The 13,674-nt window shown below is 36.9% G+C and overlaps 2 protein-coding genes across 2 annotated transcripts; both read right to left on the bottom strand.

Moving 5' to 3' along the window:
* Nucleotides 1-531: 531 nt before the first annotated feature.
* Nucleotides 532-5,950, bottom strand: LOC110441086 (fibrocystin-L-like; the record flags this gene model as incomplete). The annotated part of the gene is made up of 5 exons (XM_021484186.1): nt 5,785-5,950; nt 4,489-4,651; nt 4,193-4,272; nt 3,672-3,801; nt 532-900 (listed from the first exon to the last, which is right to left on the bottom strand). Coding segments are annotated over exons 2-5 (595 nt in total), but the record flags the coding sequence as incomplete, so codon positions are not given.
* Nucleotides 5,951-6,183: 233 nt separating this feature from the next.
* Nucleotides 6,184-12,546, bottom strand: LOC110441085 (fibrocystin-L-like; the record flags this gene model as incomplete). The annotated part of the gene is made up of 8 exons (XM_021484185.1): nt 6,184-6,347; nt 6,609-6,758; nt 7,144-8,634; nt 9,181-9,381; nt 10,315-10,458; nt 10,630-10,868; nt 11,211-11,400; nt 12,411-12,546. Coding segments are annotated over 8 exons (2,673 nt in total), but the record flags the coding sequence as incomplete, so codon positions are not given.
* Between the last annotated feature and the right edge of the window lie 1,128 nt (nt 12,547-13,674).

Genomic DNA, 13,674 nt, shown 5'->3' with positions numbered 1-13,674 from the left:
TTTTTTTTATTTTCGTGATCATCTATAAAAAGTTGCATTTTCCATACAAAAGTTCATTCTTTTTTTTTGTATCGTAGCGATGGAATATTTACAATAACTTCGCAACATTTATTGATATCTGCAATCGATAAAAAATAGAACATCGACAGGTAAGGAGGTGCCAGCCGTGCCCGCCAAGAAGTCAAAGTGATCAGTTTAGAATTTATGATTAATTTACTATAGGTAAACACATATGTATCCGGCAAGAACACTAAATATAGATCGAAAGTTCTCAACCAGTCAAAATCGCAGTTGGCAAATTTCAATTTCAGTAATAGCGACCTTGACCGGGGGGGCCTGTTCGACAGTTATTGCGAACTTACATACATTTATTACAGTTCATCACCTGTGACATTTAAGAAATATTAAGACTTCTTGAGTATGCGATAATTTGTAGAAAAATGTATTGACGGACAGACATGCACCGTGATTACTATGGGTCATGCACAACATACATGTTGCCCTTATTGATATATCGCATTAAAACAATACCTGTATCAAAGCCATCTGGACAAGCTGTGACCTGCTCTGTCTCTTGCGAAGAGTCCTTAAATCCCCTTATAACGATGTTACGAGTCAGTAAGCCAACCTCCGCGGAAAAATGAAGTTCTCGACCATCAACGAATTCGGAAATGCCCTTGTGTTGGTTTGTCAGTGAGCTATTCAATGTAATGGTCCTGTTCATGGCAATCGATGTTATGGTGGCTGTCTCGCTTTCATACTGTGAATTGATACCACCCGTCGTTGTTATCACTATAGTGTCACCTTTTTGCCATGTGACTTGGTGTTGAAGCGTTATTTGTTTGTCTCCCACGGCAGCCGACGTTGCAAGTTTTGTCCAGGTGATAGGAACATGCGCCCCTAAAATATATTTTTTTAGGTAAATCAGTATTATACAGTATACAGTGTGGATTCGTTTTGTTTTTGTATCATTGACGGCCCACCAACAATGTGAGTTATTCAGGGCAAAACAACACTGTTTAAATAGATAAAATGCAGCTATATAGGAGAGACATTTAGTTATAATCGAACTAGGATTTGTCGTGAGTATGAGCTCATATTATTCATCAAAACCGAGTAATTGACATTTTTCTTATAACTGCCTCTTTGTCATAAGGTTATTAATATTGACGCCGGTATTGTAAGTGAAAAAAGAAAATAAAGTAGATTGCCTTAACAGAGAGTATGAAATGACACAAATTAGTCACGGAGGGATTATATGGATTTTTGTCAAGTACATTGCTGCAGCGAATAGCAGCAACTACTGTTATTCATTCCCGCAGTGTACAAGAAAAAAGTCCGGAACTCCAGCCTACACACAAACTTCAAAAGTGCGACTTCCGCCGATCAGATGATTTTGTTGAAACGAAATTATTTATCTAGAATCTAATAAAAGCTTGATGTTACTTTAATTTTTGAAAGTTGATCGTATTTGATGTTGTTTGCATTATACAACGCATATTTTATCTTTGAAAAAGTTAATGTCCGCACTTTTTCAAAACATCGGTCACCATAGTAACCTCCAGGANAATAAGGTAGATTAAGTCGTAGAATTGATTTTTTTGTTCTTAAGTGATTCTCAGTGACACTTGTCGGCCGACATAGCTCATTTGATGTTAAATGTACATCCGTTGAAAGAGCTGATTGCCAGAAAACCTGCCGATGTAAATGATGATAAGTTGGTGGTTGAATTGCCTGTAACATAATACTGACGATCAGCCGGACATTCGGGTGTTAAAATTTCGTGACACGAGGAACTGATTGCGAGTCGTAAGTCAGTATTTGATACGACAATGTTATAAATAATTATGTAATGTTTATTAGTATTTCTCGTAGCTACGTTATCTCGGAGAGGGGAAGATAAATCTTTTAAGAAACGGTACAACGCGTTGTAATAGAAGTGGTCATTGTGTGTAATCAGCTGATTAGTTGCACAGTACTCGTCGTATTCATAGTGTATCCATGATCTTATGGCAGTTGTTTTCATATTGGTAGAGTCATGTAGAGAGCAATCATCACAAATGTCACTATATTTAAATTATGTAACATTTCTTCATGTCAGCTGACAAGGTACTGAACTGTTTGTTTATTTGTTTGTTTTATAGGGTTTAACGTCCAATCAACAGCTAACGGCATCTACGTCCCTGTCTGTTGTGAAGGCGTGCATGTTTATGTGTGCTGACTTTACAGTGCAATCTGTCTTAAATGCCATGCAGAAGGCACTTAACACAGTATTAACAAGGTTACAATATACTGAAAACGGGTAGTCAGGAATAAGAACAATTTAGTTCCTGATCAGAATCACGTTTTAATTATACATTCATGTAAATCAATATAAGGGTTTAAAAAAATGCCTGGGGGCTCTGTTTTACTTTAGTCGCCATGTAAAATGTCCACATATATTATATATAATATATGGTTAATAGATGTACATATATACTTTATCACCTCTGCATGCTATCTTAAGGGACGGCTTATGTGGACCCCTGCAGAATTGGGTTTTCTTGTGTCTCTTACCAGCTTGGAAGGACATTACAACCGAAAGCAAGATAATGTATTCTCGCAGCTTAGACAGAGATATCCCTCGTCATACCTATGCTAGATTTTTGATCTGATCCGATCTGTCTAATACCCTTTTCGTGACATTTTGAGGATTTTTCACACAGCGACGTATTCATCTGCGAGTGAAAGGCATGAAATTGACAATCTGGATTATACATTATATGTGTTGTCGTTATACATGTATGTATATAATGTTATTAGATATCCGATGTTTTAGATAGAATATAATCTACTCTGTGAAATACCTTGTCTCCTTTGTAAGGACCGACAACATTTTTTCGCGGCAGTATTCAAATGTAGCTTAGAGTAGAGGCCATATTTAGTTGAGGCCCCAGACGGGATACGTTTAGACTTTAGAAAAATTGAATATTTTGTTCGAACTAAAATAAATATACTTCCTGTAAACGAGCCAGATCGGTTTATCTAATTATCGGGCTAAGACTATGTAACATCCCAACTTCGGCTTACGCCTCGGTTTGGATTATGTTATAAAATATTAGCCCTCGATTGAGATAACCCGATATCGCTCAGTTACAGGTAATATAAATTATTATTCGTATACAGAGGAAATTATATTTCATAAATTAATTACTACAAACATGAAACAATTAATCGCCAATTTAAAACAAAGCTTCTGGACGGCAAAGGTAGTAAAACAAGGCATCAAAAGTGATACAAATCCCCTCGCATTCACACAATGTGACATATATAAGAGGAATTGAAGTCGTTAAAGCGATGACAAAGTGTTTTTTTTTTAAGTAACGGCGACCTTGACCTTCAACGCAGAAACCCAAAACGATAAACTATTCAAGTGATTGCCATGCCAAACACTTGTATGCAGATTCATGAAATTCATTGAGGAATGGAGCGATGACATGAAATTCCGTTCAGCAATGAAGTCGCTAGAGCGATGACAAAGAGTATAACAAACATACGTACAGGTTGATTCCTATATCCCTTGAACCTTTAATACATTGGTAACAACACTGAGTTGTTTCTGATAAAGTGCACGGTTGGATTAAAATGCGTTACTGGAATCGGTTCTTGACAACCTGTAGCTGAATACTTACCATGCAAGTCTAGTGTTCCTTCTCGGACAATCAGTGACTTTGTTCCATATATCGGCAACTCTTTGGATCTAACATGTCCATGTAATGTTATTACTGCCTTGTGTTGGAATGGTACAGCCTCTGTACCAACCTTTATCGAATACAAAAATTAAAAGTCATAATATCTTTTTTCGCCTGGAACTTGTTTCTTATATGTAGACGATAAGGCTACATTAAGAACTTCTTTAACTTTGATCTATCTCACTTAGCATGGCACTGATGTTCTACGTTAATGAGTATTATAAGTCTAAAATAAAAATATTGTTAAAGTGCAAAAACGGAAAATCGACTCCTGAAAAGTGTCTTTCTTTTAGTACTTGTTTTTCAGAAGTACTCGTACTTTGAACAACACTAGTCTTGTAAAATTTGTGTTTTTTATAAGATAATTTAAGAGTGATGAAACGTGCTAAAATATAAACAATTTCTATCCTTTCTCTGTAAGTTTAAATCTTTTAAATTTATACATGTATATATACCATTACCTGCAGCAAACCTCCATCTGTTATCAATATGTTTTCAGCCTGCAGTTCCACGTCCTCTTCATCAAAAACAAGTTCCCCGCCTGAAATTAATAAATGGTGCTAAAGATTATCATTCTGATATCGTGGGCACGTATTCCAATTGTACGTTATCGCTAGACAAGAATCCGATAATATGGTCTGACTGTTGAATATTGACATAATCATCTATCAATATCTTATTAAAATAATCATATTACTACTGAAAACAAAATATCATTCACCGGGTTTATATATAATAACGAAAAGGTATATCTTGCCTTGTATGAGGAGCATTTTGAGGACCGGTGTATCTGTATCGAGTAGAATGGTCTGACCATTTTGAATGACCACGATGTCTCCGGCCGTGGGCAGACCAAGATCAGTACCTCCCCATGTGTACGCAGATGACCACACGTCCACGAAGTGGAATCCCGCATTTATCTTCAATAGTTATGAATACAATAATCAGTATAACTGTTGGCAAAAACATGTCACAACACTTATCTTTGAAAAAGAAACTGCTTTATAAATATCCCTGTTTAGCTAACAGCAATGCACAAAATAATTTCAACGGATTCTTTCGAATATACAATCAACTCATCTTCATTTCGATTTTGATATAAATAGAGTGCAATCCTGATCTCGCTGTTTTGGGCACATGTATATGTGAATGTTTGTACACAATCGATAGCAAGCGAACTGACACAAAAAGATTTGATAGTTTAACAAATTTGCCATTTTTTATCTTTGTAAAAGACGGTAAGGAGACAGGCGATTAAAGATGATAGGATGATTATCGCACTACACCGAGCATAGTACAGGCAAAATACCGTTCACGAAAGTTTCAAATTTGTAGGAAATTACATAAAGGCTTAAAACGTTTTAATCGCTGTGGCATTGAAACTGGATTAGTGTATTTTATTTGAACATATTATTTGGCCTTTATTAAAGTATGTAAGTGGTTATTATCATGTCATGACCCGAGGTGTCCATATTCACATTTTGACCAATATGACAATGGAAAAAGATCAAGCTCAGTTCTCTTTTGGGAAACAAAAGAACGTGAATAAATAGTTGGACATGTTTTACTTGATAGGGCGTCAATAGTATTGACCCCGACGTACTGTAGGCAAATAAATATCATTGTAATACTCTCTTATAATAATGAGTTTTACAAAAGTTTTCACGAATTTGACATGACCATTGTCATCTGGGATATTCAGCAGAAGATATAACGGGATATAAGCTAGTTATTGATATTAACAACGTATAGCCCTGTTGACCATTGATATCGGCCAGCGATCAACGTTGACCTGAATATAATACATTTTGGAAATACTAAACATTGCTGTACTACTCAATATAACACAGGTATCGCAGGTCTAGACTTTACCATTCTTTGAATTATTTCACATACCGATCGGTATACTCTGTACAAGAAACTTCTGACAAGATGTTTCAGTTTTAAAAGAGCCGTTACAAAAAAAAAACCGAAAGGACGATTGGCGCTGTACCATACCACAATTCCCTAGCTCCTGAACTTTCAACATAAATAGCTCATTAGCTCTCAGTACCTCGTTTGCCTTTCCATTACAGCCTGACTCCAGTCTGACAACAGCCCTCTCCGACCTCGAATGAGCCTCTGTTACACACACTACCTGTGTGTTTGTCCAGGACGTGATGTTACACAAAGTTCCAGCAATCGTCACTGAAGACGTGCAGCCAGACGTTGCAACATGTGTCGACCTGCGAGAACAAAATCCTTCGGTCAGTCTTTTCGAAATATATAAAGACGGCGTAGCTAATAGCGTTGCATATACTATGAAACAATACAGTGACATGTAGTTTTCCTAGTTGACTAAACGCCATAAATTGATATGAACTTTTCAATTAACTGTATGAATAATAGATAAACAACAAACTTACCAGTTGTTATGTGAATAGAGAAACAAAGATAATATTCATACCCAAAGTTTGATCCTATTATTGTGATGCGGGTTCCCCCCTGCGGTACCTCAGCGTTTAGGAGTTACGTCATTAATAACCGGGGTAGAAGCATCATCATATGTGTAAGCATCCAAAAGAGTTTCAACAAGGCCATTGACGGAAACTTCGACGGTACAATTCTTAGAAGAGCCTATTAAAACAATTTTAAAAAATATGTATTTTCGATCAAACGGTTTTTTTATTGTTTTTTTTTAAGGTTTTTCATCTTTAGAATCATCATTTTCAAAATAACAAAAGAAATTATTGATTGAATATAGAAACGTCCTTCATGTTTCATCATGATACAAGTGCATTACAAAATGCTGTTTAAAATGTCAAGTCAGTCACCATATGTAATTTGCTTTACACTGTAAATGTATTATTCGTCAAATTATACTACGTTTTACACTACCTAAAGAATGTGGCGTTCTACACAGATATTGCGCTGAATCTGTTGTAAATCCCGTTGACATGTAACAAATATCACCACAGATAGTAACAACCATTCCGTCGTCAAATCCCGTACCGAATAGCGTGACTGTCTGGTCTCCAGCTAAACTGCCTGAAAATAACACGAAAACATCTGTATTTGCAAAATTACTGATATGGGTACATGTATATACCAGAACCGGTTATCAATGTCCGTTCTGGCATAACTAACTCAACAGTTTATTCGTGGCAATGGTGATCAACTTGTTTTGACTAAGTCAAGAAGGGATGCACATGAGCGATGTGGCATTAATTTGTCGACAAATATATTGACCAAACGCACGAGTTCTGTGACATTTCTCAAAGAATGAACGCGAAATAATTTAGGGTTGTAAAATGACAAGCAAAAAAGACCGGTCCATATTTTTGTCTCACATGTATAATTCAGTAGAATTCGAACTACGCTTTTCATTAAAGAGCATGGTTTTACATCATAAATATATGGTAGTTTCGCTTACCTGAATTTGGTGAAATCGACCTTGCGGTCATGTTAAAGGTAAACGTGGTATCATCATTAGAGTATCCAACACCGTGCACATTCACGTGAATGTTGTATGTCCCAGCACGGTTACTACCCACAGTGCATTTGATCTCCGTATCTTTGACAGTAGTTGTACGACATTCACTTTCCCCTACAAAAACGCTTGTCTGATTTAATGTATTTCCAAGATTGTAGCCGGTGATGGTGATGTTCTCTCCACTCGTTCCTGAAGACGGATTGACAGCAAATATTTCTGGAGAAACATTGTCAGTGAAGTTGAATGTTTGTCCGGGAAAAGTGACACCGTTAGCCTGTATAGTCACAGAATTCACTCCGTATAAGTTGGCAGGAGTTTTGAATATCAGTGATTTTAATGTTGTGTTTTTAACCTCGCACGATTTCCCACCTACTTGAACAGTTACGTCTGAAGAAAATCCATTTCCAGCAACTGTGACGTAAGTTCCTCCATATATGCTTCCCTCTTTTGGCAGAATTGCTGATACTGTTGGTAAACTTGTCAGAATAGCATCACCATTGGTATATAACGCCCGTCCTTTATCAGATATATCGACCACAGCTTGATTAAGACCTAAAGGTAGATTAGTCAAGGAGCAAATAATTTCAGAATCCGACACATTTATCACTAGACAATCATGTTCCTCTAATGACGTCATGCTCACGTGTACATTATGCGTTTTATCTCCAAAACCTGTACCAACAATAGTGACCAAGGTTGTGTTTTCACCTGTTATGTTGTTGGGGCTGATATCAGTTACTGTTGGGGTCACCAGGTCATCGTACACAAATTGACATGTTTCATCACAGTTTGCAGGAATGCGCGTGTTGCTGGCGGTTTGGATAAAGACGATCACTTCGCGGTGTCCAATACTTGTGGAACTCGGTGTTAAACAGACGATCTGCATATACGAAATCGATACTATACCACATGGATAACCACCGACGGTAACTTCAGTCATGATGCTGAGGTTCCCATCCTCAAATCCGGTTCCTGATATTGTAAGTCGTGTGTGACCACCTCGGGATCCATTTGTTGGGGAAAGGAATCTTACCAGTGGAAGCAATGTAAACGTTTTCAGAAGGTCTGAATGCAAGTTCACTTGAGCATAACCTTGACCGTTTACCAGAAGATCAAGATACTGTGGTCGACCAACCCGTGGTGTATTCTTAACAGTAATATTACAAATCAGAAAGGACACTGAACTCGAGGAAGACTCACATAGATAATCTCCAAATGTTACCTCATTCGCGCAGCTTATACCAGAAAAACCATCACCAGATATAAGTATTTCGTCATTAGTAGTACCGTTCTGTCGACTTACTGCTTCGATTACTGGTGTTCTGCATGTCCAGAATGCGAATGGAATCTTTGAACTATTTGTTGATTGAACTGGGAAATGGTCAGAACAGTTATTTCTGGAATCAGTTGGATTGATGCATGTCGTGTTATCTGTATTAATAAATTGTATAAGCTATAATAAAGATGGTCAAATACAAACCTCATATACAAATGTGTCGATAACACATCCATTTGGGAAATAACTTTATGGATATGTTGGAAGCGTAATTGCTTGACATCGTTCTTCCGTCAACTCATGTTAAACTTATTTACCCCTAGTTTCATCCATCAGATTATATCCCCTGGCCCGTGCATTTATCCTGATATAACAATATGGTAGGACAATAACGAATTTAGCTACAGCAGGGACAATATAACACAAGACGTAATCATAACACTTTAGGTCAAGGGACACATGGAATTTACGTCGCCTACACTTTTGAAACAGTGTCTGTGATCGATGTTACTTTGCAATGATAGGATGTTTAAAACACGTTTGAACTCTGAATTCTAATTTCGAGTCCAATTATCAAACGATATTAAATGTGGGTGATATACGAGAGTCTGAATGCAACACCATTCTATCCCAATCAGTTTTGCCCAATTAGATTATGACTGTCCGTACATGAATTAATATCAAACGTCATGTTAACAAACCTGGTGTTGAGGGAGTCTGCCCAGTAGTCGTTATGTTGTAAGTTGCTTCAAAATCTCCTAATGATACAGTGACATCAGCCACGAAGGATGTTCGATCTACCACTTCTACAGATCCATGGAACCACGTGGTACTGTACGGATCAATTATTCCACTCCAGTAGTAAAACTTGCCAGTTTTACTGAACTCACGGGCATACGATCCTGTTAATTATAATAATAATATACAACTTTTATATAGCGCCCTTTATAATTTGCAAAATTACTCTAAAAGGCTTTACAACATATGAATTATGATATTAGTTATAAATGATACACCCTTTTACATTAAGTGGGAAGAAAAGTGTCTTAATGTGAATGAATAGGAAAACGGTGGTGTGCAAAGGGTTAAAAATGTAGAGGTTGGTCTTTATATCCTTCTTGAATTTGACCAGGGTTTTCGGCTGTTTTCTAATAGCAGATGGTATGATATTCCACGGCCGAAACCCTCCCAAAGAACCGATTTCCATAGGTCACGGTACGAGATTTTTGGACACGGAACAATGATTCGGTCTCCGACCGCAGTGATCGAGACGGCTGATACAGGATAACAAACTCATGTAGGTACTGGGGAGCTTATCAATTAAGCCCCTTGTATGTAAACACCAACATTTTGTACTGCGACCGGTATCGTACAGAATACCAGTGCAACGAATATAGACGACTAGATATGCCACAAAGCAGGGTATTGTAACAGTTGGGCTGGTTTGGTTATATCTGGTTAAATGTCCTATTAACACATTAACACACACAACGGTCATTTAAAGACGTGCCTCCCTGTATGTTGTGTATGCGTGAGTGCGTGTGTGTGTGTGCTGGAAACAATGCATGTTGATGTATTTGCCTCTTGTGATTGCGCGGATCTGATGTTGATAGCTACCTCACTAAAACACATTGATGTATGTTTGCGTGTTATTTTAAGAAGTCATCTAATGCTGAAGATGGTGTGTTGGTGTATCTGACTCCTAATCAATTATTTAAATACCAGTGACTACCCTATGTATTATATTGTCTCCATGTTAAGAAATAATAGCTGGGTGCTAAGATCGACAAGGATATTAGAAGATGCAAGCAACTACATTAAAAACTTGCAAATACCTGAAGATGTGCCAACACCACTAGAAAACCCTCCAGGTCTGNCACTGAGCGACAATAGAAAAACAAAACTTATCAGTTGGGGAGAACATACGATTAATTCCATGTTTGGCGGCACTTCTTTGAACGCATCCGGGTCAGCAACAACTTTGAACACAATTTAGGCATAATTGTTATCATGGCATTGATATCGTGCATTATGCAATCATGGTGACTGCTTTTCATTTTCCCTGTGCTAAGCGATTGGAAAAACAAAATGAACAAATATCAATCATCATTCATGCAAAGTAAAAAAAGGTTTCAAATAAAGACATATACCTGGATGGTTCCCGAGGTTGTTCACTCTATGAACATTTCGTGTTCTGGCGATTAAGCAAATAATCTGATCATCATTCGCGGATGTGACATCACATTCATGCGTTCCGACCCTAACTTTGACATCGGGGGTAAATCCGCTTCCCGTCACAGTAAGTTGGGTACCACCGAATAAAGAACCGCTGAGAGGATTGACACTGGTCACTTCAAGAGTACATGTGATGGTGGGTAGTTCGTTTGAACTGGAATTGAAAGGTTTTTCTCCATAATCAATGATATAAGTGGTTCACCAGCTGAAATATTGTAGATGCAGTTCTTGAAAACCTTTGTCTTACATGTAATTACATTGCCCTTGTCATTTTCATGAACATTTAGTGTGATTTTCATTAACAAGCACGCACCAAAATGTATTAAAACTTGACAGCTAATCATAAATGCAAAATATCGATATTAAATATTAGCTTCAGCATGAACCACAAAGTATCATCCTGAACACAGACTCTATTCTACAGTTATATTAGTATGGCACACAGGTTAAAGGCATATAAGTAACAAATATCATGATTTCCGAAATATTCGCGTACGTGGTAAGGGCTGCACCGTTCTCTCCAACAATAATTTTCACGGGATGACTTCCTGAAGAGCAGGGAGGTAAATCTGCCCTTAAATAGCTGTTGTTATAGAATGTAATGTTGATTTCCGCTAGACCAACCAGTAACGTCACAGTGCCATTTGCCTCAAATCCATCACCAATTACAATAAGTTTATCTCCACCTGTCAACAATACACAGTCAAATAATAAATGAAACAGGCAATCAAGTACATGTATCGCTTGTCTGGATATGCAAGTAGTATAATCATGAATGTAAGGATTAAAACCTTAACTCACTGATGCTTTATAGCCAAACTGGTCAAGAGCTGAATGCATGTGTTTAAGCTAGGGTTTGTATTTCATTTTTTGTCAGCCGAGCTTGATCTTTGAGTCAATCCTCTTAGCACGCCTGTGTTCTTTCTTCGTGTCCTTTAATATGCATGATGTTATGTACTATTAAATTGGGCTCCCAATCATTTCCTTTTTTTTTAGAATAAAGACTTTGCACTACTGGCATACATGACATATCAATGCATCATGTACATCGATCTTATGATTCTTTTGAACACGTTGCTTTTTTTTTTTTTTTAAATAATTCACACCTGTGAATCTGAAAGTATATCACGGTTATAAGAGGAAATACGATACCTCTCCCAGTCCTTGTCATACCTGTGGTCAAAACATCAGTACCCTAATTATTTAACGTATAAAAAAGGCAGCTGTTCAAAGTAAAGTTGATAGACGACTGACGACGCAGTTTACAGGCATTCTATGTCAAGTGAGGCTTAATTTACAATTGAGGTGCATGATGTGTATTTCTTCATTTATTGTTGTGCGTAATATCATGGCATGTACTTCGAAGTTAATAAGGGCATAGTTAGCATACACGTCTTGCGATTAAATTTAACATAGCTACACAGAAAATGTACAGACTTCTATCATATGAAAGCATGTTTGCAGAATGGTATGTGTTATGATCAAATCCTATGTTTGGAAGGAGGAATGGGAAAAAATATTTACGTTGTTTTATATATAAGTTACAATGATATTAAACTTATTTATATAACACCCCCTCAATTTATACACAGTGTCAGCATAAAGGGCGTTATCAAGTCTACCATCCATGTTTCTGTGAATGAATTTCCATCCCTACAATAACATGTATGTTTCATTTGACAGCTTGTTATCTTACCTATTACCCTTGTTGATTTTGGTGATATGCTTGTCACTCTAGGTGTCACCGACTCGTTGTAAGAGAACTGCGTATCTGCCATTACTGACAATACACCATTCTGCTGTACTGTCACCGACCCCACTTCTGCAACACTCTAAAGCAGGTATAACAATGTGTTCATAAAAAGAAATGTAAAAGTAAATTTGCATCTGAAAACAAACTACTGGCAAATGACTTAAAACATTGCAACTTATTTTGTAAACGAGCTTAAGTATTCTTTCTGCAACAATCTAAACTTTTTAGATATTGAAATACTTGCATGAGGTTTATAATGTTTTCATACATATGTATAACATGAGGATCTAATACACCGCAGAATGCTGTAACAAATTTTCAAAAACGCGCAATCAAACACTAGCCGCCTACCAACACACTTGCGATAACATTCTTTAACGCGCACAATAAAACAGTATATTTACATTGAGAATAACTGCACTCGATAATGTAAATTCAGTCGAACGCTTCACTAGGCGTATTGTCAGGTAAATAATATAAAGTAGAACATTACTGTTAGTGGTAGTAGACAGACGATTATGGCTGTGGTAACAGACAATATATCACATGTCTTGGATCCGACTGTCACATTGGAATTCCCACTGAACCCTCTACCAGTGATAGAAAGATTCACCGAACCTGGAACATGGATTGAGAAATTTGGCTTTGTTATTTTACAAATATTGTTTTGAATATTTTCTGGTATCTTGTTTAGACAGGGTCTACAGGTTCACAACGTTTTATGAACTATTAACATGTAAATTTCGTATATACAGTAACCTCCATTTGATCTGATTTTTGATATAAGTATAAGACATTTAGACACGTCCGTTGACCAGGTATCTGTGATAATAATAAAAATATACAACAGTTGATAAAGCGCCCTATCTAGCTAACCTAAGCCACTTTCAAGCGCTTTACAGTACATAGATATAAAATGTATACAATCGATACAATAAGCATATACATATTAATCAATACAATTGTGTCGATTATATTTTCAGGTTATGAACTGTTTCCAAGCAATGTTTGTAATATATATTCACCTGTGTTGATTCTAGCGCAAAAGAAATGATACACATGATCAAAGTAAGAACTGTTTAAAATGCTTTAACGGTCTCAGTGAACTGTAGTTATCAAAAGATTCATACCTCCTAGTCCACTCTTTGTTGGATGGATATTGTCAATTTGCGTACTGAAGAAGATCGTGACGTTACCGTCTCCATAC

This window comes from Mizuhopecten yessoensis, unplaced genomic scaffold (assembly GCF_002113885.1).
Source record: "Mizuhopecten yessoensis strain PY_sf001 unplaced genomic scaffold, ASM211388v2 scaffold715405, whole genome shotgun sequence".
Taxonomy (NCBI): Eukaryota; Metazoa; Mollusca; class Bivalvia; order Pectinida; family Pectinidae; genus Mizuhopecten; species Mizuhopecten yessoensis.
This window is presented reverse-complemented; position numbering and strand designations above follow the sequence as displayed.